The 27,744-nt window shown below is 35.7% G+C and overlaps 6 protein-coding genes across 6 annotated transcripts; 1 reads left to right on the forward strand and 5 right to left on the reverse strand.

Moving 5' to 3' along the window:
• Positions 1 to 199: 199 nt before the first annotated feature.
• On the reverse strand, positions 200 to 1,027 carry MONOS_18321 (putative Lysosomal alpha-glucosidase; the record flags this gene model as incomplete). The annotated part of the gene is made up of 1 exon (XM_067871331.1): positions 200 to 1,027. The coding sequence occupies one exon, from the start codon at positions 1,025 to 1,027 to the stop codon at positions 200 to 202; it is 828 nt and encodes a 275-aa protein (XP_067719223.1).
• A 1,308-nt stretch (positions 1,028 to 2,335) lies between these two features.
• On the forward strand, positions 2,336 to 3,927 carry MONOS_15546 (uncharacterized protein; the record flags this gene model as incomplete). Its single annotated transcript, XM_067868431.1, has 4 exons — positions 2,336 to 2,412; positions 2,462 to 2,597; positions 2,857 to 3,221; positions 3,336 to 3,927. 4 exons carry the CDS (start codon positions 2,336 to 2,338, stop codon positions 3,925 to 3,927), a joined length of 1,170 nt encoding a protein of 389 aa, XP_067719224.1.
• A 1,475-nt stretch (positions 3,928 to 5,402) lies between these two features.
• Positions 5,403 to 7,845, reverse strand: MONOS_15545 (uncharacterized protein; the record flags this gene model as incomplete). Its single annotated transcript, XM_067868430.1, has 3 exons — positions 5,403 to 5,653; positions 5,745 to 7,545; positions 7,708 to 7,845. The coding sequence occupies 3 exons, from the start codon at positions 7,843 to 7,845 to the stop codon at positions 5,403 to 5,405; spliced, it is 2,190 nt and encodes a 729-aa protein (XP_067719225.1).
• Positions 7,846 to 11,462: 3,617 nt separating this feature from the next.
• Positions 11,463 to 13,138, reverse strand: MONOS_15544 (putative farnesyl pyrophosphate synthase 2). Its single transcript, XM_067868429.1, has 7 exons — positions 12,840 to 13,138; positions 12,701 to 12,787; positions 12,527 to 12,643; positions 12,178 to 12,480; positions 11,967 to 12,116; positions 11,841 to 11,906; positions 11,463 to 11,757 (listed from the first exon to the last, which is right to left on the reverse strand). Exons 1-7 carry the CDS (start codon positions 13,098 to 13,100, stop codon positions 11,614 to 11,616), a joined length of 1,128 nt encoding a protein of 375 aa, XP_067719226.1. The 5' UTR covers positions 13,101 to 13,138; the 3' UTR covers positions 11,463 to 11,613.
• A 6,998-nt stretch (positions 13,139 to 20,136) lies between these two features.
• MONOS_16096 (uncharacterized protein) lies at positions 20,137 to 20,601 on the reverse strand (the record flags this gene model as incomplete). Its single annotated transcript, XM_067869008.1, has 1 exon — positions 20,137 to 20,601. The coding sequence occupies one exon, from the start codon at positions 20,599 to 20,601 to the stop codon at positions 20,137 to 20,139; it is 465 nt and encodes a 154-aa protein (XP_067719227.1).
• A 2,107-nt stretch (positions 20,602 to 22,708) lies between these two features.
• MONOS_16097 (putative DDE superfamily endonuclease) lies at positions 22,709 to 24,391 on the reverse strand (the record flags this gene model as incomplete). The annotated part of the gene is made up of 1 exon (XM_067869009.1): positions 22,709 to 24,391. The coding sequence occupies one exon, from the start codon at positions 24,389 to 24,391 to the stop codon at positions 22,709 to 22,711; it is 1,683 nt and encodes a 560-aa protein (XP_067719228.1).
• Positions 24,392 to 27,744: the final 3,353 nt, after the last annotated feature.

Raw genomic sequence — 27,744 nt, forward strand, 5'->3', positions numbered from 1 at the left:
CCCCTGGGTCCACAATCACCACCGACCTCACCCCGTACCTCCGCCGCATCCGCCGCAGCATCGCCCCAAACTCTGCTTTCGGGAACCGCACCGGGTCTGTCGTGAACAGCCGGTAGTGGTCCATGTAGTCGATGTCCACCCACATCGCGTCCAGCGGGATCTTCTCCTCCGGTACCGCTCCACCACCCCTCCACCACACTCATGTTCTCGTACCCCAGTAGCACTGGTGCAGCCCCAGCGTCCACGCCGGGATCAGGCACGGCCTCCCCACCAGCTCCGTGTACTCCTCCACCACCGCCTCCATCCGCCCCTCCTCCCCGCCCAGGAAGATGTACAGGTCGATCAGCCCGCCCATCATCCGCCACGTCAGCTCCCCGTCCGCAATCTCCACCTGCAGCGGGCTCGCCGTCAGCATCAGCACCCCATGCATCCTGCCCCCGGCCCGCCGCTCCACGTGCAGCGGATGCGTCCCGTAGTGGTTCGTCCCGTCCCCAGGCGTGCCCCGGTCCTGGTTCGTCAGCGTGTAGTTGAACGGGTACGGCAGCGCAAACCGCGTCCTCCGCTGCCCCAGCCCGTATATCACCGGCTTCGCCCCGACCGCCGTGCTCAGCTGCACAAACCCCTTCCCGTACGCAAGCCCGTGCCTCACCGACCCCGGCCGCGTGTCGAAGATCGTCTCCCCGCTGCTCCGCCGCGCCACCACAATCCCGCAGTCCTCTGTCACAGACACACGGAACCCCGACTCGGCAAACGCCACCCCGCTCCCCGACCCCGCCGCCGCCTCCTCCACCACATCCACCACCTCGTACGCCGGCTCTGCGTTGTCCACAATCTTGATGTGCAGCCGGTCCCGCGTCTCCGCCACCACCTCAAAGTGCAATGACTCTGCGTCGGGCGGGAACGGCCCTTCCCCCGCCCGCTTCACAAACTCCCCCACAATCACGCTATCCGTCTCCACCTTCCGGCACTCGTATTCTGCGTACCCGCACGCACTCGCTTTCACCAAAACAAGCAAAAACAATATCATCAAGCCTTTGCTTTTGGGTGTCGATCGTGCTCAAACGCCTCATTCCTCCTCAACGGTCTGCACTTTCGCTCCGTATGCAATCTCGCGCAGCAACACGCATTTGCGCGCGTCGATGCCGAATATAACCGAAACAGCATGTGGATGAGCCCGGCAATGGGAACAAAAACGAAAGAGAGCGGGCGCTTCTCGTTGAGTATCAAGGAATGCCTTTAAAGACGCATCTTCTTCGCTACAATGTTTGGTGTGCGTGCGTCCTGCATGTTTCTTCCATCAAGCGCGATGGAAAAGACAGTTTCAATTGTCATTTTTAAATTGAATATTTCTGCTGAATTGAAAGCACCAATTGGCAATGTTTGGGGAAGCTGTTCACGTTTTCAGAAAAGCCATTGGTGTTGATTGGCCTCGCTGATTCATGTGCGTTTTCGGGCTGGACAAGGCGGCAACCTCTGCAAAACACCAAAACATCAGAAACAGCTGGCGCCGCAGTCTCTGGTGAAGAAATGGCGTGATTGATGGGATTGCATGATGGAAAAGAAGCAGGACTTTCTCTTGTGAAGGATATTGTTCTTTCTGTCACACTTTTGAAGCGAAAACAGAATTTTTTGTGATTTTTGCTTTGCTTTTCTAAGTTTTTCTTTGGGTGCAATTGCTTTCATTTTGTTTCTGTATTTGTGTTTGCGTTTGTATTCCTTTTGTTTTATTTATTTGTTTATTTTTTTTTTTCAAAGGAAAAATGAGAGTTGGGCGTGCAAGAGGAGTTGCAGAAATGGGGGAGCAAAAAGGCTTTGCAAAGAAAACGAAAACCTCTCTGCAAAAAGGCTGCCAACTGAAGACAGCAGGCTGTCCTGTGCTTTCTGCTCCTTTTTTTCCACCTTTTTTTTTCAAAGCACAAACATGTTCCATTGCTGAAACCCCTCTGTTTCAAAGAACAAAAGCATCTTTCAAAAAAAAGAATTTTTTTTTTTTTAATTAAAAAGACAATTTTCTGAGTTTATCTGAAGCAGAGTTCCTCACGGCTCTTCATCGTACACCCAGAAAAAAATAGCCATCGATTTTGCAATGCTCTCTTCATTGAGCATCGTCGTGGCTCAATACTTTGATGGCTTCTCCGGCAGACGTGCTGCTCGCAGAAACAAATAAAAAATGCTCCGCAATGCAGCTTTGCACATCGCTCCTCCATTGTGTTCAACTTCGTCAAGAACAAAAATATTTCTTTTTTTTTTTTCCAATTCATTATTCTCCGTTTCTGGACACTTCAACTTGCATGCAGCCTTCCAAGGCACGTGCCCCGCAAATGCTTGTCAGCAGATGTACAAAGGGGATGCATTGTGCGATGCAGGAAAAGCAGGAAAAGCAGGAGTGGCTGAGCTGTTGGGATTGCGAATGTTTGTGATCGAGGGCATAACACAAACAACATATGGGGAACTTTGCCAGTGCAGCAGGGATTTCTGCCGAGAACATCACAGACAGCAAGATGGTGTGCGGGGCTGGGCAGCGGAAGCGGAGAGCGGTGTTTGTGTACCGGCTGTGCGTGGTGGCGTACATGACGATGTTTATTGTTTCGTGCATTGTCTGTCTGCCCTTCTCCTCCTTTGTGTTGTTTTTCTGTTGAGCTGCTTTCTCCTCTCTTTCTCCCCTCTCTCTTTCTCCTTTTTGTGGGGGCGCAGGCGATGCGATGCAGCTGAAGTATCTGACGAAGCAGGTGTATTTAATCACATACGCCTATTTCCTGGTGTGTGTTCATTCATCCCTTTCATGGACTCGCTTTCTTGTGATTGTTGCTGTTGACTTTTTCCACTGTTTGCGGGGTGCTGCTGCCGGGGGTGCAGTTTGCAGCGTCTTTTGGCAAAGGAGAGGCTGAGTGGTTCCTGAGCGGAGGGAGGGTGCATTCGGCGAAGACAGCCGCGTCGGGGCGGGCAAAGGCAACGTTTGTGCTGGCGGTGATCGGGGTGAACGGCAGCTTCCTGGCGATCCTGACGTTCTGGCTGGTGCTTGCGCGGGAGCACGAGGAGTTCCGCGTGTGGCACGACCTGTGGTTCGGGGTGAACCCGCACGGGCTGAGCTTTGTGCTGATTGTGGTGGACGTGTACTTCTTCACAGGCATCCGGTTTGGCCTGGCGCACGCGTACATGTCTGTGGCGTACTATCTGTTCTACATCTTCATGTCGTGGCTGTATGCAGCCTACACTCACACGTGTGCCTCTTTTTGACTCCTTGACGATGTTTAGCTTTCTGCTTTGTCGCTTTTCTGTTTTCTATTCCTTCTTTTTTTTTTTTTGTGCGCATGCGGATGCATTCTGCTGTACAGGTGGATCTACCCGTTCTTGGCGCTGGGCACTGTGACCGCGAACTATGCGTATCCGATCTATGTTGTGCTCTCGCTCCTCACGCACTGCGCCATGTGTGCGCTGAGCAGGCTGCGGGACAGGCGCAAGGACGCACACAAGCACAGCCACAAGCTCAAGGAAGAACGCCCCGATATCCCGTGCAGCCGCATCGTGCCTGCCCCGCACGCTCCGCTGGCATCTCTTGCATCAGCTGCGGATGGCTGTTCTGAGGGTGCAGGCACGGACACATCGTGCGGTGCAGCAGCTGTGTGTGTCGAGAGCACTGAGGGTGCTGATGCTGCAGCAGATGATAATGATGATGATGGGAATGTTGGGGGTGTTGGTGGTGCTGAGGGCGGTGCATGCGAGCGCGGCAAAGGCACCAGAGCTGGAAGGCGCAGCTGGAGCAGCACAGAGAAAGCGCAGGCAGCAGAGGAGGAGCGCAAGCGCATGGAGAGATGGCAGGCAGTGCTGGTTGGGGAGTCTGTGCGGCTGAGCGAGGCGATTCGGATGAAGATGGTGGAGATGGCTACGCAGTGCCCGCTGGAAGTGGCCAGCGCCTCTTCGGCATAGCTGGCTGGGAATGCGAAGAGAGCGTGAAGGGGTGGCTGGTGGGCTTGGGAGAGCAATTCGCAGGTGCCGCGGCTGGCTGATGCTTTGGCTTGATGTGCTTTTTGCAGCGCATGGGCTTTTGTGCCAGCGTTATTATGCATCATCATCGTTATAATTATCATTGTTCTTATTGTTGTTGTTCATATTTTGATTTTGAATTTATGTGTGTGTGTGTGTGTATTTTATCTTTTTTTGTCTGTTCAAACTTTTCTATGAGCAAGCTGCTCGATGTTTTTATGATTTGTGAGTTCACAACTGCAGGAGAGCCTGTCTTTGGTTTTGTTGCTTTCTTTTATTTTTATTATATTTTTGTTTTTAATTTTTTCTGCGCTGTGTTGTGCTGCTTTGCATTTGTATGTATTGGAATTTTTAGGATTTTGTTTTTGGAGGCTCTGTGTATTTATGAGGCTGCAGGCATGCCCAGCCGAGCCTAACACTGTCTTTTTTCGTTGCATGTGCAATTGTTTTGGTGGGCTGGGGGTGTGTGTGCTTGGGTGTGCTTGGGTGTGTTTGGGTATGGGAGAGAGGCGGAAGGAATGGGAAATGATCGAGAGCAACAAAAAGTGAAATGAAGTTGCTGCTTTGCTGAGTGCGCAGAGCAGAGGGGAGCAGCGTGTATAAAATAAGGAGGGAGCAGTTGTTGAGATGGTTAAAGGGCCAAAAATGATGATCGCGGAGAGGGGAGGAAGCTTTTGCTGAGAAACAAAAATGAGGGTAGGAAGCAGCGAGAAAAGTGCTGTGAAGGGTATGTGAGGGAGGAGGCTGGAGGAGGAAGGGAAATGCGCGTAATAAACGGCATTCGAAAATTTGTGATAAGCCGCAGTAGCGGATGCGCAAAGAAAGAAGGAAAAGAGGAGTTTATGTTACATTTCTGGAGGGGCGTGCCCCGCTGACAGGGATGTACAGGGTCATCCTCACATGGGTTTTGCTTTGTTTATTTCTTTTTGCTGTGTTTGGGGGAAGGGTGTTTTTCGTGTTTTGTGATTGCTTCTTATTTTTTTTTTTTATTTTTCTTTTTCTTTTTCTTTCTCTTTCTCTTGTTCCAGATGTTTGTGTGTTTTTGTGTCATTTGAGGCTGTGCCTATGGTTTTGTGCGTCTTAGCAGAAAGTGCATGTTGAAAATAAATGCTGTTTTTTATGATTCGTTTTCTGTTTTTTTGTTTTTGTTTTTCATTTTTCATTTCTGTTTCTGCCAAAAGCAGAAAAAAAGCACAAAAATAACAAAACATAAATTTAAAAAAATAAACAAAAAATACGAAACACTTTGGTTTCTTCCGCTCAAAACGAAGGGAAGAGAAATATTGGGGAAAAAAATTGTTTTTGAAGAATTTTGAGTGGAAAGAGAAAGCATCCACTCGCTTAACATGGGCAGGAATAAAACAAAAAGGAAAGCCCATTCTGCGGTGCTTCTGGACAGAACCTGCAGACGCAGCACCTCAACTATTCTTGAGCCAGTTGGCGATGTCTTTGGCCCTTGGCGCAACCAGATTATCGTCTAACTGCGCCAGCGCCTCCACCACTTTTGCATCGACCACGTTGCTCACCAAGCTGCCTGTCACAATCCCACCGCGCTGCATTATCCGCAGCACCAGCCCCGCCATGTTCACGCGCACCCACCGGCTTCTGTCCCTCAGCAGCTGGCTGCATTTCTCCTTGCTCAGCCCTTCCAGCAGCGCCCCGTGGTTGTCTGCCACACCCCCATCCCAGAACACAAAAAAAGAAAAAGAAAAGAAAAAGGAGAACAGAATCAAAAATACAAGTGAAGGACAAAGCAGAACCTGGGCAGAGCGACAACAGGCACAGAGCAGACAGCATGTTCGCCCGCTCATCCTCTTCTCTTTTCGTATTGGTCACAACACCCCAGCAGAACTCCATCATATTGTCTGGTATCTTCATCAGCGCACGCCCGCGGCTCAGCAGCAGCAGACACCGCGCAGCATCTCTCTTCACCTGGTTGTCTTCCTCATATTCAAAGCACTTCTGCAGCACCTCTGCTGCTCGGCACTCTTCTGCTGCTGCTCCATACGGGTGCGGACACTCCTCGGCCACTGCACACGCACCCACACACAGCACATTCCCCAGCGCTGCTGCTGCCATCCGCCTGCACTTGCCATTCCCCGGCTCTCGCTCCAGCACCTGCACCAGCCCCGCCACACACCCCAGCTCCACCAGGACTTCACACTGCTCTGCCCCTATCTGCCACGTCAGGCGGCACAGCGCTGCCACCACGTCTTCCTCTGCCTCCGCAGCTGCCTCTACCTCTTCCACTGAGGCCGATGCATCTGGAGGTGCAATCAGCCAAACAAGCGTCTTCGCCAGCCTTCGCGAAAACACTCGCTGCTTCAGCCCCGCATTCCCGTACAGCACATGCCGCAGCACTTTGCAGTACAGCCCCAGCACTTTCCTGTCTTTCGTGTCCCCTGCTGCATCTCCCACCGCCTCCACAAACTCCTCTGGAGCCAGCTTCAGCTTCTCTGTCGCGCTGCCCTGCTTCTCCACCTCCTGCGCAAAAAGCTTCAGCACGCCCACATAATACTCGTAAGTGGGCGCTGCTCCTTCTGCCCTTTCCAACGCGACTGCTCTTGGATCAGGATTCGATGCTGATGCCGAGGCAGATAGATGAATCTGTGAAGAAAGGTGTGAGGACGCACTCGAGGAAGATGATGCTGATGCTGTTGCCGCAGATGGTGTTGCTCGCATGGACGAGAATGTTGAGGAGGGCTGAGACGAGAACATGTTCTGTGGCTGGCTCGATGCCAGCGGATGCCAACTGCTCTGCTGAAACGAAGCGGGGCCAGACTGATGCGAGGGAGGTGGCGTTGAAAAGGAGAAAGTGGTGGAACGTGCTGGCTGCCTGTCTGACGACTGCATGTATTGCTGGCCGGAGTATGAGAAAGTGGACAAAGACGGAGTTTGGGTCTGATACGCCTGGCGATAAGCGGAAGGCGGCAGAGCAGCAACAGAAGTCGACAGGCTGTGCATCCCATGCGGCGTCGCCAAATAATCGAATGTGGAAGAGTTTGCGGTTGTGCCTGTTTCACGAAAAGAGCGCTGCGATGCAGACAAAGAATGAGGAGAGTGATGCGATGCAACAAAACTTGTTGAATGGCTCGGTGCAGCTGATGCAAATGAGTTTGATGAAGCACCAAAGCCAGGCGCATAATGGGAAGATGATGTGGAAGATGAAGCGGAAGATGATGCGGAAGATGACATGGAAAGCATAGGTGAATGTGAAGAGTGAGAGGTCGATGCTGTGAGGGCCGAAGCCGACATCGAATTAGCAGAAGGCGTCATTGATGCAATAGGCGCAGACGAGACAATAATAAGCAGACCCAGCTTGACCAGGACTTCTTCCATGTGCTTGAGAACAACCTTCTCTGCAAACTCCCCCACCTTCTCTCTCAGCTTCACAACGCTCTCCAGTTGTGCCTTTTCTATCTCCACCTTTTTTTCTGCATCTTTCGCCTCTGCCAGCTGCTTTTCCAGCTGCTGGTTCGCCTCTCTCATCTCCTCCTTCACCCGCCTGTTGATCTCTGGCAGAACCAGCAGCTGTGCTGCAGTCGGTCTCCAACGCGGATTCTGCTCTCCCCACAGTCATCATCAGCGTTTGCAAGTGGCATATTCGCAGCCAATGGAATACCCCAAGCACACAGTTTTGCGTGAAAAGAAGACAGAACAGGAATTGTAATCAAAGAAAAGGTTAACACAAAACAGAACAGAACAAAACAGCACCCATCACACCTCGCTCAGCCCTGCCACGATGAAATCTCTCAACGCATCTGACAAATGCCCCAATTGTGTCCGCACATACTCTGGCTGCAGATTCGGCTGCTCGTTCTTGTCGAACGGGTTCACTGCCATCTCATACATAGTCACCATCAGCGCGTAAATGTCAGACGCTGCTGTGTACCTGGATCAACCAATAACACACAAAACACACAAAAATACACATAAACGTCACTGCGAAAGCAAGTGCTTGACACCTGATATCCCTCTCCGAGCTTTCAGGCGGAAGGCAGTGGCACAGCAGACGCAAATGCAAGCGCAATCGCAAAAAGACAGTAAATGAATGGAAAATAATCTTCACAAGGAAAAAAAACAGAGTTCATTAAACTGATTTGCACACAATTTCTTTGGATCCACTTCAGGCGCCAAATATCCTCTGTTTGCCATGCGGTAAGAGACAAAGAAAGAGAAATATAAAGAGAGAAACATAAAGAGAGAAATAAAGGCTTGGCAGCACAAATAAAAACAGATACTCTGTTCCTCCTATCCGCGTCGCCTGAACGGATGTCGTCAGCGTTCGTGCCAGTCCAAAGTCGCCTTGTGCAATCAACAGCACATAGACCAACCGGAATTCATGAGCAAAGCGTAATCCAGAATGCAGGCAGACCAACATAAAAGTGATGTTATATTAACAAAAAAACATGAGTGATGTGGAAAGCAGATGGGCAGACCAAGCTTGGCGCGGTGCTCGCCATACAACAGGATGTTGTCAGGCTTCACATCGCGGTGCACAATGCTTTTCCCGTGCACTGCCTCCAGCGCTTGCGCCATGTCCGCAAGCACATCCCATATGATCTAGTGCATTCCCCAGCAGCAATTGTGCAGCCAGACAAACAAAGGCAAATCTCTCAGTTATTTCCATCAAGCGCAACAACACATCGCAGACACACCTCCTCGGGGATCCGCTTCCCTCCGTACTCCCCCTCTTCCATAAATTTCCTCAACGATCCGCTATTGCACAGCTCCATGATCAGATGCACGCTGTCTCCGTCTTTCTGCGCATCGACAAGCTCCACCACATGCTCATTCTTGATACTCTGCAGCGCCTGAATCTCCTTCTTCCAAATCGAGTCCCACCTGGTTGCATTCATCACCTTGTCCGCATACAGCCTTCCCGTCTCCACATCCTTCACAACGATTACGTTTCCAGAAGCCCCGCCTCCAAGATCACTTCCCCGAATGTCTTTCCTCCCCGTGCAAAAGAAACCAGAAACAAAAACAAACATATAGCGAAATAAAATAATCATAATAAAAATGGAGTTTCCAAAAAGCAAATGCTCGTCCATAAAAATCAAAAGTGGGCGTTTTGTGAAGGCAAAAAAGAGTTTTCGAACTCTGGTAAAGTTCTCCCCAATTTCATTTCATAAAATGGTTATTTAGTTTGTTCATACATTTTCCGAGAATGAGCTGGCCTTCCATTGTTTGTTAAATGCTGCAACAATAAATTTGATAAAAATAAAATCGAATAAATTTTTATGTTGTACAATTAATAATGGAAAAGATGAGAATAGGCACAAAAAGAATTAAAGAAATTTAGCAGAATAAAAATATCAATACGAAAAATTAATGTTTATTCCATACAACACCAGTTTATTCGAATAAAAAGACTTTAAATACCAAAAAAGACCAAGTCGAATTCAATTATTTTTTGTTCTCACTATGAAAGGTGTTTGCTCCAAAAAAGCATTGATGATTTGTATTAGCTATTTCCATTCAAATTAAAGCATACCATCTCAATCCACATTTTTTGAAGGTTCTTTATCATCCCATCACAATACTTTGATGAAAAGCATTCTTACGTCTCTTTTAATAACAAATGAAAATGTTGCGGATGACACTTTGTTTCCAACTAAAAATAGAAAAATTCGAAAAGGGGGTTTTATATATAGACTTTACGTTTCTATTTACATGGGAATATTTATGTACACTTGCATATTTGGTTTGCTTATTTAATGACATTTAAACTTTTATGAAAATGTGGTACATTTAGGCAAAGTATTGGAATTTAAATATTTGACAAAGCAGATACATCTCATTACATTTTTATATTTTGTAGCATACAATTTTAATAAAAAACTTATTATTGAGATTTTTTTTGAATGACATAAACAAACTTATTGAAGCTTTTATTATCATATGGAACGGGACAGAACAAGTACTTTATTAAAGAAGATACACATTATTTAGTTGAAAGATTTGCATCGAAAAAGACGATCCTTATTAATATATTGGCGAATATTGGTCTAAACGGAAGCTTTATTGCGATATTTGCTTTCTGGATATTTCTTTTGAAACATCTCGAGGGAATACCGGTTGGATTCATTATGTGGTTTGGAGCGAACCCACATTTAGTAAGTTTCATATTTATAGCGATAGATTTCTATTTTCTAACTGATATAAAGTTAAATTTCCTCCATTATTATTTTATTTTCGTCTTTGATTGGCTTTACCTTTTCACATCTTGGATTAACTATGCGTCAACGAAAGAGTATGAGTTATCTTTTCCATTAAAAAAAGACAAATTTTTTATTATTATGTTATAAATAGATGGATTTACCCGTTTCTGCGATTTGGAACAACAACTGCATATATCGCATATCCTGGAGGCATTGTTGTTACTTTTATTATTCATCTTTTAATGTGGATTTTTTCGAAGCGTTGTTGGAATCGTCGGACAAATTCCACTCAAATAAACGAAGAAAACCAATTCAATGAGCATCAAGAAAATATATCCATATCATCTGAAAATATCCCTGTCAACTTCATTAATTCAAATCCAGATTTTATTGTTAACTGTAATAAATCGGTAAATAAGATGAGTTCTGAATTGGAAATGTCTTCTGAAACAGAAAACGATTTTAATGGGAAACCAGTAGAGAGAATATCTGTAGATATCGAAACTGTTGAAGGTGTTAAAGTGAACGAAGATGCAGCTCCCAGTGATAAAAGAAAACCAAAGAACAGTAGCAAAAATTGTGATAAAAATGAAAGTCCCGAAAAATCATTTATAACAATCGAAGAAGGAAAAAGAATGAAGCTTGTTGAAATGGCTTCGTGTGATTGAAGCGAACAAAAAGCATTTTTTTGTTTCAATTGATTTCAATTCTTCGCGTGCTCGAGGGCTGTGCTTTTTAAATGCATATGTATTTTACAATTTAATTTTTCTTTTCGTTTTTTCTTTCAATTTTATGTTTGGTTTTTACCTTCTTTTTTAATTTTTTGGACATAATCGCTTTGATAAGCATTGTTCTTTTTTTATTTATTTACTTGAATTTGTATTTTTTTCCCTGTTATTGAATTCATTTTTATTTCGGATTCTTTTGTATTATTTTTATTGTTCAAAACTAAATATCTAGTATTGAATTATTTACATTTATTTGTTTATGCATTAATTAATTGTTATTTCCATGTGATATGTAAGTGTATTTTATCGATTTTTTCTGAATCTGCTTTTTGTTGTAAATTTCATATTTATTTTATTTTGAACGCAGAATGCATTGTTTAACGCTATTCATTCTGGAAATTAAAGAATTCTAATTTTCATATCATATGCACTTTATTTGTTTGAATGTCACGATTTTTTGTTGCACTGAACCACACTTATTTGCAGTGTACTTGTTTTGTTGTGTTTTGAAAGATCATAGTTGTTTATCTTCGTGTAATTTCAATTTTTTGAAATGGTTTTTAAGAAATTATATTCTCTCTGTTTGTTTGTTCAGTTTTTATGAAGAATATCATTATTTCTCACTATAACATTCGAAGTGCAATTGTTTTGTGTGAAAAAAGTTTTTTGTGATGCTCGAAAGGAAATATTGAAAATATTCAACATCAAAAAAGAGGGATAACTCCATTTGAATCTATCTATTTAATTCTATTAACAGACATTAAAGCCAGGTTTCGAAGCACCATTCCTGGAATCGTCTTTACGGAAGAGCACAATTCATCTATTTCCTTGTTTACAGCCTCCAATTCTTTTTTAGAATATTCCTCAAAAAGTTCAGATAACTTGGTTTATATGATAAAATTAGAAATATTATACAACAAAAGAGAGAAAAAATTGAAAAGAAATGATATTTTGAAAAGCATACTTTAAATTTTGCATAAAGCTCTTTTATTACCTTGACGGAATCAGGTTCGTTTCTTCCATAATGAGTCTATCAAAATCGTAAAATAAACTATTTACATACAAGAAATTTTAGAAAACTTATTCATACAATCATGGTTTTCAGAATATTTGCTTTTTCTTCTTCGGAACATGGGATTGATAAGATTTTTGATGAAAACCAAGAGCACTTCCCATCTTCAATATCTGTACCGATTTTTCCTGTAATTGCAGGATCTCCATAGCAATCAAGATAATCGTCCTCACAAATATATTTCAAATAAAATGCAAAATTCATCTCTTATTTTAATAATATCAAATACCTTAGCTTGAAACAAAATTCCAATGTGTAGACAGACATCTTCCACGGATTTTAAGGCTTCTTCGCTTAGATTTATCCCTCCATAAATGCATCCCAAAATAAATGGGTGAAAGAATGTATAGACTCCAGTTTTCATCCGGCAAATGTTTCTATAATTTTCTAATGTAAGATATTTTTTTAATAAATCGATTTGCTGAACTTCCCGCTTATCATCTTCTGTCGGTAAAGCAGTTATTGACGGATGGTTTGGATGATAGCACAACTTTGTATCAATATATTCTCCAATTGACGTTCTCCAAATGGTCTGTTTAAATTATAAAAAAATAAATCAAAAATAAATTTGAACAAACATTTTGGAAAACAGAAATTATCCGATCCAACAAAATATGCTCTTTAAAGAAATGTCTAAGAACAATATAGACTGTGTTTTCCAACATAAAAGCGTCGTTTATCCCAGAAAGTCCAATCTACAGTTTAAGAACAAATATCGCGAAGCAATAAAAAATAATTACATTATTACACACGTCTGGGAGTTTGTACCAAGTCGGTTTGCCTCTACGAGTCGGTGATTGATCTATGACATCATCTTCAATTAAAAAGCTTGCATGCATCTTTAAAAGCAATTTTTAAGAAATTTTGATCACGCTAAATTTGTTATCAAACCATTTCCGTGCAAACGCCAAGAATTGCTGCCTGTTCAGAGTCAAATTTTTGGTCGTTCGCTTCACAAATAGATTGTGCTGCATTAATGATGGTTGAAGCACGAAAGTATTTTCCCCCAAGTGTGTTATAAGATATAAGTTTGGATATATGTTCTTCCTCGTGTAACTCAACAAAATTGGGATGTGAAGTCAAAAAGAGGCGAACTCTTTCAATGGTTGATTCGACAAGTGCAATATTCCCAGAATCATGTGTGACGCTCATTTTTTTGATTTTGATATGATTTCTTTACAAAAATGAATAATCCCATAATATTTGCATTGACAAGTCTAAAAATTATTGATTTTTGTTAACTCAAATTATTCTTTGTATACAAAGTTGGAAAAATCCCAATAGGTGAACATAACAAAAAATAGTTATTTTGAAGGTTATTTTTTTCCTCAAATAAACAAAAAAAAATCTAATTATACATAACTGTATGGTTTTTTTTTTTTTTTTTTTTTTTTTTTTTTTTTTTTTTTTTTGGACTGAAAGAAAATGAAAAAACCTAAAAATAGAGTTGTTTCAATACATGTGACTTTAACTCATGATAATTGAATTGATATGTGCGATTTCTTTCGAAATCATAATAATTCGATCTCAAATTTTCGATTAAAAACATTCTTTGAATATATTAAAAAGAATACAATAAAGTTTTGATACAAAAAAGAGAAACTATATTCTTGGATTCAGCTTCGATATTGGTCTTTCAAAATAAATGGAATGCACATAACATTTGAATGAGAAAGTTTTAACCAAATATGAAAAACCCTTTCTTTGATCAACACTTCGAAAAAAGTTGTGACATCAAAAATAAACTCCCATATGATAATATCCAATAATATTTGTTGCTTATTGAAAAACAACGAATGATTCGTAATAATAATGATGATGATGAAAATGACATATTTGAACCTATTTATTTGTTTTGGTTTTTGATTTATTCCTATGAATAAACTAAATCGAAAACAAAATTATTTCTAAAAAAATGTTTCAATTATCAATAATAATTTCAGATTGATTTATATTGTTGAATATAAAAGTTTAAGTTTTTAATACAAACTACAAATTCAATAAGAACTTTTTTGATTTATTGAATTAGCATCAACAACAGTTTGGAAAACTGTCCGTTGCTTCTGTCAGTGTTGTCATTCCCATCGCTGATGTGCTATTTATAACATGTCTAAATTTTTTTGAAAATTTCCTTTTGTTTAATTTTCTAATATAATAAACATTTCATATTTTGATCAAATTTATGTTCCCAATTATGAAACTTCACAAAAACGGAAATACAAACATTGTCAAGAATTTGTTTCCATAACAGAAAAATTTGGTCTATGTGAACAGAAATTTGAGAGAAATATGAAATTTTTATTCTATTTGTAAATTAAACAAAAGGAACTTTTCAAAAAAATTTAGACACATAGAAAAAATCATCCCATTAATATAAATTGAAAATACAACTAATTGAAAATGAATGACTCTTTAGTCAAAAATTATCAAAATGGAACACAACACTTTTGCTTTTCGAGCAATAAAACTTGAATTTATGTATCAAAAAAATTTTTTTTGAATTCAAGTTTTAGAATATTTAAAAATAAAAAATCATCACATCACGTTATTTTTCAAAAAGAACCGTAATCTTGCATGTGTCGCAAATGCAAATTTTTAAAAATTGACTGAAATTTTCATTGCAAAATGAAGATATCTCAAATGACATAGCACTAATATATTCAAAATATGTCGAGACAAAAAGAAAAGGAGTAAATCAAGTTTGAACAAAGAAGAGCGGTTTTCATCGGGGAAATATTTAAATTCTTTTCAAAGTGAAATGCTTCGAATATAACCAAACAAATGAAAAGATGAGGGAAAGTTTGAACAACTCAAAAAAATTCTTGAAGATAAATTTTCAAATTTTATTAAAACGTTCTCTTTTCATCACTTAAATAATTTTTCATGAGTTGCAAAATGATTTAAAATATTTATCAATGAATGAGGACATAATAGAAAAATTTTAAAAATAAAAATTTGACATTAAAATATAAATTGAAATGAATTTCGCACAAATAACAATCATGAAAATCAAAAATTGACGAGTGATATATTTAATAAGGTTGATTATTTTTGAAATATACATATATTTCGGAATTTGGATTATAACAAAGTTTCTTATTATTTTCGTAGATGATTCATGCTGAAATGTTCAACACATTCCAATAATCATAAAAAATTAAAGTTTGACAAAAACAAATCACAAAGAACTCTTCAAATGGAAAGACGCTTTTATTTTTATTTTTATTTTTATTTTTATTTTTATTTATATTTTTATTTTTATTTTTATTTTTATTTTTATTTTTATTTTTATTTATATTTTTATTTTTATTTTTATTTTTATTTTTATTTTTATTTTTATTTTTATTTTTATTTTTATTTTTATTTTATTTTATTTCATTTATTCATTTTGACAAATTCTCAACATGAATTATTTGACAAAAAAAAAAAAAAAAAAAGGAAACAACAAAAACTATTCCATGTTAATTTATCAAATTAAGCAATAAAAGATATAAATAATAGCGAGTAAATGAATGAATATTAAAACTTTCAAATTTAAGAAATTATGATGCAATAACCAATATAAGTTAAAAAATCCTTTTCCAACAAGCTCGATGTAGTCTAGTCGGTTAGGATATAAGACTCTCACTCTTGTGACCCGGGTTCGATTCCCGGCATCGAGGATATTTTTTAAAATATATTTATATTTTTTACAAAAATCATAATTTTGACAAAAATTACGGCCCGAGGCGGGCTCGAACCGCCGACCTTGTGGTTAACAGCCACACGCTCTGCCGACTGAGCCATCAGGCCTTTGCTCTTTCTTTGAATCATATCTAAATAGCCATATCATGGTTTATTGATAGAATTTAAACATTTTATTTCAACATTTTTCTTCATCATTAATTCAAAATGGTTGCAACTTTCTCAAGTCCGACAGCACAACAGATTTACAAAAATGATTTCTATTGATATTAATATATTTTCCGGAGAGAAATAATCTAATTGACAGAAGAGTTGAGCTGAAATACAAACAGTAAATGTCAAGCACTTTTTTCAATTATTTTGGAATTATTATTATTTGGCGAAATTTCATCTTTAATGATCAGTTTTTTTAAAAACGAGAAGAATAAAAAATAATGGATGCGATCAATGAATATATTAGTTATTTCGTATGCCCCCTCATATTGCTAACAAAAATTGATGAACTCTTATGTTAGCATGTTTGTTTTTGATGTTTATTTGTTTTCATGGCGAAATAATGTTTCAGTGACAAAAGAGTTTTGTTTGAAAAGAGCAAATTTTTAAAATAAAAACACACCCTTGTCTTTTTAAAATTGCTGTTGTTTTGCGATCCTTTGTCCTTATTGTTTGGATTTTTTAGGAATGACAAAAAATTATAATGGACGCGATCTTTTCGTCTTATTCGTCTTTAGCTTATTTCGGAATTAAAAAGCGAAGTGTCTTGGAAACGGAACATTTTAAAGTCTTCATTTTATTTTGTTTTAATATTTGAAATCTATTTTTGAAAATCTATTTTTGAAAATCTATTTTTAATATTTACAAATGCTAATATTCTTTATATTTTTGTTTATTAACAGATTTTGAAGGATCGAATAAGCAAAGCAGAAAAATATTTGCTTTTTTGTCTGTTCATTTGTTGAATTAGATATCAAGAAAGCAGGGAAGAAGGGATAGGTTCGGATGGAGGGAAGAAAAAGAAAAAGAAAATGATGATGATGATGATGATGAAATCGAAGATGAGATAAATCTTTGGTTCATTGCATAACAGTTCAATCCAAATTTCTTTTTCAATTATAAATTTGTTTAATCACAGTAATGCATTGAGTTGAACTGCAAAATATGCAAAATGAGTTGATCATCTTGTTTTATTCTTTATCTTTTTTGTATTTTATATAATTTTTAGTAAATTATTTTGATAATACCAATCAAAATAATTTCAATGAAATATTGAAGGTTTTAAATTTTGCACTGACAATTTTTCCAATTCCCTTTTATAAGTCAAATATTGTTTTGAAAATTGAATCATTATTTTATGAAATGCTGCTGAAAGCTAACAGCACAGTGTTTTTCAAACAATTGTTTTAAATATTTTCTTCTGAAGTTGATACGATCCATTGGATGATGGAGAACAAAATACTGGATAAAGGAAGATACTGTAACAAATGTTAAAGAGAAATGAAGCTTTTCGTTTCCATGATTTGACAAATCGATTTAGATGCAAAAATCAGCAAAAAATGTTTGGAAAAATACTAATCTTGAAAAATTCAGATTCAAATCATGCAATACAGGAAAAATGGCATCATGCTTTAAGATAGGCATATCTCAGACTTGTTGTTCGATCGTTTGCAATAAATCCTGTTCTGCTGATTGTCGAATGTTCAATTAATTCATAAAATGCATTACAAATATTTCTGAATCAAATCATTTCTTGCTTGGAGGAGAAGATAAAGAAGTCGAAATAGATGAAGCAATTTTTCCAAAACGAAAATGAAACAAAGGAAGACAGGAAAAACAGTGCTGGATTGTTGGAGGACAGAACGGCTTGCTAAGAAAGGGATGAAATCAAGAATATTTTTTGCTTCTAGTCATTAAATGAACAAAAGAAGTACTCCATTCAACAATAAAACAGCATGCTTTTCAAAAAACCAGAATATTTTCGGACTGTCTAAAGTGATATTCAGGGTTGGATAAATCTGGATTCAGTCATTTTTCTGTTAATCATAAAGTTTATTTTGTAAACCCAATCACAAACGCAGATGCACAAAAAGATGAAAATAAATGGAGCCTTCTGAGAAAATTTCTTCCTCCAAATGGTGTGAGTAACAAATATTTGAACAATTATTTGAACTCTTTAAAGTTCAAAAGAAATCCGTCATATTCATTCGTTCAATTTGTGTTCATGTTAACATACATACAATTCATTTTTTGAATATTCAACAACAGAATATATACTAAATTGAAAACCTTCAATATTTCATTGAAATTATTTTGATTGGTATTATCAAAATAATTTACTAAAAATTATATAAAATACAAAAAAGATAAAGAATAAAACAAGATGATCAACTCATTTTGCATATTTTGCAGTTCAACTCAATGCATTACTGTGATTAAACAAATTTATAATTGAAAAAGAAATTTGGATTGAACTGTTATGCAATGAACCAAAGATTTATCTCATCTTCGATTTCATCATCATCATCATCATCATTTTCTTTTTCTTTTTCTTCCCTCCATCCGAACCTATCCCTTCTTCCCTGCTTTCTTGATATCTAATTCAACAAATGAACAGACAAAAAAGCAAATATTTTTCTGCTTTGCTTATTCGATCCTTCAAAATCTGTTAATAAACAAAAATATAAAGAATATTAGCATTTGTAAATATTAAAAATAGATTTTCAAAAATAGATTTTCAAAAATAGATTTCAAATATTAAAACAAAATAAAATGAAGACTTTAAAATGTTCCGTTTCCAAGACACTTCGCTTTTTAATTCCGAAATAAGCTAAAGACGAATAAGACGAAAAGATCGCGTCCATTATAATTTTTTGTCATTCCTAAAAAATCCAAACAATAAGGACAAAGGATCGCAAAACAACAGCAATTTTAAAAAGACAAGGGTGTGTTTTTATTTTAAAAATTTGCTCTTTTCAAACAAAACTCTTTTGTCACTGAAACATTATTTCGCCATGAAAACAAATAAACATCAAAAACAAACATGCTAACATAAGAGTTCATCAATTTTTGTTAGCAATATGAGGGGGCATACGAAATAACTAATATATTCATTGATCGCATCCATTATTTTTTATTCTTCTCGTTTTTAAAAAAACTGATCATTAAAGATGAAATTTCGCCAAATAATAATATAGATTGTGCAAAAAATACCGGACAACATTAACTATAAAGGGAAAGTTGAAGATTTGTTCAAAATATCAAATAATCAATATTGAAACACATTATGCAATAATAATTTTATGCATTTTTCGGAAATAATTTTCTTATCAATAACCCATTAAATCGTTGTTATTTTGTCGTAATTTCTATTCAGCTGAATTTTTATTTTGATTGTTATTTGCAAATAGCTTCACGTCACATTTAAAACACTAATTTACAAACTAAAAAACATATGTACATTCGACTTTTAAAAAAACAGTTTCCTATTTAAGAAATGAATTGATATCATTATCAAAACAAAATTCACACACGCACAAACCAATATTCTATCATTAACACAAAAATTATTCAACCATTAATGAATTTGCTCAACACTCTTTCTCATTGTTAAAAAATTATATAAAAGTCCACATTTATGGAAGAAAAAAAGCTGAAGAAGTTTTTGAAAGAAATACATGAAAATAATAAGGATAAATCATAAAAAACAACAAAATCAAAAATTATAACAAAATAACTCTTCTGTAATTATTTTAACCATTGTGATCACATGAAAATTGAAGAAGATCTTCAGTTGAAAATTGCAGTCTTTGTTGAAATAAAACTGAAAAAAAAACAGGATGAATTCTTATGTGAATAAAGAAAACAAAAAAGGAATACACTTCTGTTAAATCAGATAATAATTTGAAGTGATCGTTTTCAGGAGAATAACTATGAAAAAACAACATCGAAAGGAAAAAAAACAGAAACAGATTTTTCAGCAAAAAAATCTTTTCAACAAACCTTCTGTTCAGTTATTATTATTTCTTTATCATTTTTTCTTTAAGGAAGATGAGAAGGGAAAAAACTTTCAAGTCAATGAATTGTGATCAATAAGCCCATTAATTAAACATAAAGAAGTATAATAAATTATTTGTGTCATCCTTGTTTAAATAGTTATTTTTCTGATTAATTAATTCACCAAGTTGAAAATTAGTTATCAATAATGTTTGCACAAAATATCTATTTTTTTTAATCTTCACTGTTTGTTGATCAACTATGGACAATCTTCAAGAAACATGGAGTTTTTCTGTTTTGTTTCAAATTAGTCTATGATCATTTCAGTTGTTAACTCATCACTTGATTCAACATAGCACTTCATTACATCCTTCATTCACACTTCTTGATGAAAGAGAAAATGAAATCAACAAAAATTTTGATTTCACATCAGAAATTGGCACAAACTCCAGTTCAATCATTCTTCCCGTTGATTTGATCAAAGGAAATTCAATTGTTCTTTCTTTCCCTCCATTCACACTCTCATGCAGTTCTTCATTTGCAACTCTTTATCTTCAGCACTTGATTCGATCACTGCTGAGATTGCTCTGTTAAAGCTCGATGGAACAACAATCCCAATGAACTGAATTTCTGTCACCGATGCTGATTTCAGAGCACAATCTTCTTCAGATCCATTCACTTCTGTTTGGCATTCTATCTCCGCAATTGTCTCTGATTTGGCCTTCACATTCATTCCTCCCATATCCAAACATCCAGCTTCTATCGATTTCGAACACACAGCAATTTCTTCTTTTATATTATGTGTTCTCATCAAACGCACCATCCCATAATTCACATTCTCACAAGGTGCTTTCTCCAAACCACAACACACATCCTCAACACCAGATGCTCCATCAACATAGACTTTATCATCAAACGAATCGTCAAAAAAATATGAACAAATCAACATCCCAACCGCCAAATGGATCTGTTCTGTCATTCTCAGCAATCGAATTGTCTTTTCGAGTGATGTTTTTCATGTGGGCGAACAAGGACTCTTTCACAAAAGCGGCAAGGGACTCACACACAAAAAATGCATTTCTTCCGACACATGAATTGTTGGCCGAAAACACGAAATTTACAACGACAAAAGATGAAGCTGACAATACTAATTTGTACACAATTCATGGTTTAAAATGTTTTCTGTTTTAATTGCTTAACATGAATTCTTTCATCTATTTTTGTTCACTAAATTATAATCTGCATTTCACGCAAAAACACAAGAGACTTTTTTGTTTAAAAAACGTTCGGTGTTCAAAATATATTTATTGAAAGAAAAAATTGAGACAAAATTGAAATGCAGTTAATAGAAAACAAAAGGATTCACTTTTTTCTCATTTTTTTACTGTTACAAACCCTCATGATAAACTAAATTGCATGCAACATTAGTTCATTCAACTATGAATAAGATGAAGGTTATTGAAATAGCATTTGAAAATTTGAAATTTTCAACATATAAGTTTTTTGTAACTAATTTGGAAAATGGAATTTAAAAAGAAAAGAAATAATCTGAAAGCTCAAAAAGCAGTTCAGCTAGTTTTTTATAACAGACTTTGGATGATCACAATTATCAATAATTTTTATCCAAACATGTTTTGTTTTCATTCATCAATCAATACATGAATTTTTTTAACACATTCAGATATTTATATCACATAGTTTTATGTTCCAAAAGAGGAACAAGATTTACAACAAAATTATCAGCTTCAAGCATATTTTGTTTGAAAGATCCTTCACAACAACAGCAAACAATTAAATTGCTGCTCTGAGTTTTTTTAATGCTTCAAACAAAAAAAGCCAACCATTGACTTATCCACTATCCAATCTTTATTAATTGTTTGGGGGGTGTGAAATTTCTTTAAGATAAATTTCAACAATGTGTTCGTTTGATTTTATTATTATTCTTGGAATATAAAATTGAACGTAATTGTTTTCACAAGATTTCAAATCATTTTCAATACGTTGTTTTTCAATTATTTCCCTCAATTGAAAACTCCAAATACTTTTTTCTTTTTGTTCACGCGTATGTGGCGGAATTCCATTCTTTGAAAAGCAAAATAAAATTAGTTTTTGATTATTCTTCATATTTTTAAAAAGAAATTGAAAAGAATAATTCGACTCTTCCTTTTGAAGTTGATGAATTTGTCATTTTGCAATGGATGGATCGTCAGTCCTTAATTGAAAACTGATTTGACAAAGTCTATCAAAGCAAATTAAATGAAAGAACTCAAGAAGGATCTTTCTTCGAATTTGCTGTTCGCACGACTATTGAAATTTTCAATTGACAATTCGAAGATAATTTTACGACCGCAAAATATCAATGATTAAATAATAACTCTGTTCTTTTCCAACTTGAATATCTATTTTCTGGATCGTCCAAACAGAATAAGGCTAATTTCAATATAAATGAGTGATTCATTCATTAGCAGCTATGCAATTCAAGAAATGGGATCTTGTAATTTCGATTTTCAACAAATTCTGACAAAATAATGCTCCTCCTTTATCACTACTCAAACAATTGTTGATCAACAAGAAGTTATTGTGAAGTCAGCATTTGTTTGAACTTCGTTTTGTTCGCCCCATCATCTATCTCCACCATTTCAATTTTCTCATTCACCTTATGGAAGAAAAGACTGTTCATAACATATCAAACAACACTTCTTGGATTTTTTCAAATTGTTTTAGTTCCGACATGTGTTATAGGATCATTGAAAAAGAGCATGTTTCAGGGAAAAAAAAGTGGTGTAAACTTTGAAGAATAGTGGATGGGCTGTTTTGAAAAGGAGTATTGATTAACAAACGTTGACGAAACATGTTCAAAAAACATTTGATTGTCAGAATGATCGCATCAAAAAAAAAACATATTTCAAACATTGTCTTATCATAAAAAGAGTTTAAAAATTTTTTATCAGATGTTTTTTGCATTAAATTCGAAATAATGAAATGAGCATGTTTTCAATTGAAAAAAATGATTGCGATATTAATTTCATTAATTTGGCTTTCAATACTTATATCTTTGTGAAAATAACAGCCAATTGGCATATTTATTAACCAAAAGAAGAAGTTGAATACTCAATCGAAGAATCTTCGCTATTCTCTGTGGTTGTGCTGTCTTGAAATGTGCTTGAGTCTGCAAATGAATCTTCGTAAAAATACATGTCAATTCTTTTCTGTGTCTTGACAGATCTAGTTCGTCGAAATTGTTTTATATCTTCAGCACTCTCAGAATCACTATCGGACTTCTTGCACCGTTTGGTTATCGATCGTTTTGGTTTTCTATCAGCGGGATCACCTTTCTTTTTTCTCTTCATACTAAAAATACATTCATTCTCATCATCTTCTGGCGAAGAATCTTTATCTTTTTCTTTTTTTGATAGATATTTTCTTTTATCAATTCTCGCTAAATCTTCCACACGCTTTTTTATCTTGTCTCTCTTTTTCATCAACATTTCGACAACATATGATGGATGATCATCTATCCATCCCTTCCAATATTTAATTTCATCTTCCTTTTCGTGTTTCTTTTCTTCTTCTTTCCTTTCTTCTTTTTCATCTTCCTTTTCGTTTTTCTTTTCTTCTTCTTTCCTTTCTTCTTTTTCATCTTCCTTTTTTCCTTCATTTTCTTCTTTCTTTTCAACTATTTCTTTGTTTGGATCTTCGTTTTCAGTGCATTCCTGAGAAACATCTTCATCTTTTAACATTCTTTCAATATGTTGAGCCATCCTAAACAAATCAACTGAAACAATTTGTTTGTTATCTTCATTTTTGCAGATGATTCCAGCTCTTCTAAAAGCAGCTCTGTTAATGATCGGAATTGTGCATGATTGATAACTTTTGACAATACCTGTCAGGATATGTGCCTGCTGCCTTGATGGGAACAGAGATCTTAACTTGCGTAGATTATTTTTGAGGTTTGAGAATGTAACCAAATCCAAAGGAGAGAATAAATGCGATGAATGAGGTGGAATGAAAATAATGCATATCTTGTTTTGCTCCATCACATGAAGTGCTTCTGCACCAGAATGTGCTCTGAACCCATCTGCAATAAGAACCGTTTTTTTGTTTGGTTCATCCTTCAGCCTATTAATATGAGGTATAAAACAAATATTAAGCCATTCTAAAAAGATTTGTGAAGTACAATAACCTTTGGATGAGTTTTTGATAACTACATCCACTCCATCAAGCAAATCTCCAAATATAATAGATTGAACAGTAGCGGTTTTAATTATTAGCATGGGAACAACTGAAGGACCAACAAGAGGAATACACCCAATCAATGATACCAGGTTTCCATCTCGAATAACGTTGTATGTAACATTCCCGTCATCCACTTCCTTTGGGCATATCACTTTTTTCTTTTTAGCATCTACATATTCTTGAATTCCTGTTTCATCCATGCAAAAAACTAATTGTGGTTCCACATTATAAAAAACTTTTTGCAATTCTGTCACATATTCTTTTCCCAATGACTGCTTCACTTCTTTCCTTTTCACTTCAATTGGCTTTGCTAATCTTTTTTTTAATTTGTCTCTATGAGACAACAGAAAATGCCGAACAAAGGAGTAAGAAATATTTAATTCGTAAGTTAAATTGATGTAAGTTTGTAAGGAAGAAATGGTAAAAGGATTTCCTTGATTATATTTATCAACGCAAAGCTTTACCAGCTCCATCTCCTTTTCTTTTGACATAGCACATGGTCTTCCTCTTTCTTTCAGTTCTTTATTTGCCATTTTAATTAATTCGTCTATTCTTGATTTTTTGTAATTAACAAACAATTGCAGTCCTCTCGATGTTGAGTATTTTGGATAATAACGAATGAGTAGCTCTTGTAAATATTTCAACATGATTGGGACATTTTCTGGATGAAAAGATTCCAATTCATTGAATATTATCATTGCCGTTTCGTAATCGATATATTCAGTCAGTTTTTCTAATAGCTTTGATTTTTGCAACAATGAGCTTCCATTCACTCCAGAATCTTCCTCCGTTGACATTTTTATGTTTAATTTTTAGATATAATGGTATAAATATTCATAAATTATATATTTTTTGATAAATTAAAAAGAGTCAAAATTAGAACTCAATATTACTAATTTTATCTTTTTATCAAATAAATAATTCAGTTCTATTGAAACCTAAAAATAGAACTGACCATAAATTTATTTTTTATCCGGTATTTTTTGCGATGTCCGGTATTTTTTGCACAATCTATAATTCCAAAATAATTGAAAAAAGTGCTTGACATTTACTGTTTGTATTTCAGCTCAACTCTTCTGTCAATTAGATTATTTCTCTCCGGAAAATATATTAATATCAATAGAAATCATTTTTGTAAATCTGTTGTGCTGTCGGACTTGAGAAAGTTGCAACCATTTTGAATTAATGATGAAGAAAAATGTTGAAATAAAATGTTTAAATTCTATCAATAAACCATGATATGGCTATTTAGATATGATTCAAAGAAAGAGCAAAGGCCTGATGGCTCAGTCGGCAGAGCGTGTGGCTGTTAACCACAAGGTCGGCGGTTCGAGCCCGCCTCGGGCCGTAATTTTTGTCAAAATTATGATTTTTGTAAAAAATATAAATATATTTTAAAAAATATCCTCGATGCCGGGAATCGAACCCGGGTCACAAGAGTGAGAGTCTTATATCCTAACCGACTAGACTACATCGAGCTTGTTGGAAAAGGATTTTTTAACTTATATTGGTTATTGCATCATAATTTCTTAAATTTGAAAGTTTTAATATTCATTCATTTACTCGCTATTATTTATATCTTTTATTGCTTAATTTGATAAATTAACATGGAATAGTTTTTTGTTGTTTCCTTTTTTTTTTTTTTTTTTGTCAAATAATTCATGTTGAGAATTTGTCAAAATGAATAAATGAAATAAAATAAAATAAAAATAAAAATAAAAATAAAAATAAAAATAAAAATAAAAATATAAATAAAAATAAAAATAAAAATAAAAATAAAAATAAAAGCGTCTTTCCATTTGAAGAGTTCTTTGTGATTTGTTTTTGTCAAACTTTAATTTTTTATGATTATTGGAATGTGTTGAACATTTCAGCATGAATCATCTACGAAAATAATAAGAAACTTTGTTATAATCCAAATTCCGAAATATATGTATATTTCAAAAATAATCAACCTTATTAAATATATCACTCGTCAATTTTTGATTTTCATGATTGTTATTTGTGCGAAATTCATTTCAATTTATATTTTAATGTCAAATTTTTATTTTTAAAATTCTTCTATTATGTCCTCATTCATTGATAAATATTTTAAATCATTTTGCAACTCATGAAAAATTATTTAAGTGATGAAAAGAGAACGTTTTAATAAAATTTGAAAATTTATCTTCAAGAATTTTTTTGAGTTGTTCAAACTTTCCCTCATCTTTTCATTTGTTTGGTTATATTCGAAGCATTTCACTTTGAAAAGAATTTAAATATTTCCCCGATGAAAACCGCTCTTCTTTGTTCAAACTTGATTTACTCCTTTTCTTTTTGTCTCGACATATTTTGAATATATTAGTGCTATGTCATTTGAGATATCTTCATTTTGCAATGAAAATTTCAGTCAATTTTTAAAAATTTGCATTTGCGACACATGCAAGATTACGGTTCTTTTTGAAAAATAACGTGATGTGATGATTTTTTATTTTTAAATATTCTAAAACTTGAATTCAAAAAAAATTTTTTTGATACATAAATTCAAGTTTTATTTAAACCTGTCTGACGTATCGAAAAAAAATTTTCACGTCCGTCAGTAATTTTCCAGTGTTATTTTTATATATTTTTTTTTGTTTTATTTTATTTTTATTTTTTCATTTTTCTTTTTTTTTTTTGAGGAGTGAATGATTATTTTTGTGTGAGTATTAATTTTTTGAATTTTATTTGTTCTTTTGAATTTTTGAATTTATCAAAAATTGATTTTTTCTCATATCCCATAAATTTATTTCAGTTATTTATTTCGAATGAATTGTTCTTCAATAAGATTTGTTATGCATGGATTGTGCAATAATGTGGAATTTACTCTTGTGCATTTATTTTATATAATACATATATATGTTATTTATCGCTTCAACAGTTTGAAACTTTTGAAATTCTTTTCATTTTTCATTTTTCAATCGATTTTTTTAAATATTTCAACGATATTATTCATTCATATATTTCTGTAATGCAGACGGTTTTTTGTTAACGCTAAGTGCTTCTTCAATTTGAATATTCTTTGAATTTTTTTAAAGATAATCTTTTTCAATGTGTTTTTCATCTTCTCCTCCGTATCTATTTCTCCCTCCACACCACTTCATTCTTTTTTTCTGCTCGTTTGTGCAACCAACTTCTTTCACCTTATACGATCTTCTTCTAATGCTGCCGTGGTGGATGTCGGATCTGAATCTCAAAGAGCGAAACTTGGAAGATTGGCTTTTTCTGAATTGAACAGCTATCTCCTTGAATGGTGTGAGTGGAATGATTCAAACAGTGGAAATGAATACGGAGGTGCTCCGAAAATAAATTACACAAATGCAAATCTCACAATCACTTCTTGCTTTCTTTTCAATTGTTCAAATACAAATCATGGTGGAGCGTTATATAGTTACTGTTTGCAAATAAATTGAAATTGCAAAATCAAATTTCACAAACTGTTCTTCATTTCACGGAGGAGCAATTTGCAAAAATGAACAACAATCATCTTCCGTTTATTCATTTTCTGATAACATGGTGGGAAATTGTTCAATAACAAGAACAATTGGAACTGGTTGGTATTTCTGGATCTATAACATGACTTCATCTAGTCAATTCTTGTTAACAAATTGCAAGTGCATTGCAAACACTGGGCTTGATTCTTCTGGAGCAGTCACGTTTTATTATCCTCCCTCCGCAAAGCCAATTGAGTTTTCAGTCAATGATTGTCAGTTTGTTCGCAATAAATTGACTGCCTCTGCTATACATGGTGGCGCTGGGTTGTGTTGCACAAACACCTTCACTTGGATGAGCGGAACACAATTAATCTTATTCTGTTTCTTCGATGGCAACACTGCCAAAAATGGCAGGGGAAATGATGTGTTCTTTT

Source organism: Monocercomonoides exilis (genome assembly GCF_001643675.1).
Source record: "Monocercomonoides exilis strain PA203 chromosome Unknown scaffold64-419423, whole genome shotgun sequence".
NCBI lineage: Eukaryota > Preaxostyla > Oxymonadida > Polymastigidae > Monocercomonoides > Monocercomonoides exilis.

Bases quoted from the DNA above. Each gene is read 5' to 3' on its own strand.
- MONOS_15544 (XM_067868429.1), bottom strand. From the start codon at position 13,100: ATGAGCGTCACACATGATTCTGGGAATATTGCACTTGTCGAATCAACC. The intron at 12,644-12,700 runs GTGTGTAATAAT...CTTAAACTGTAG, and splicing joins CTTGGTACAAACTCCCAGAC to ATTGGACTTTCTGGGATAAA. The intron at 11,758-11,840 runs GTATGCTTTTCA...ATATAAACCAAG, and splicing joins AGCTTTATGCAAAATTTAAA to TTATCTGAACTTTTTGAGGA.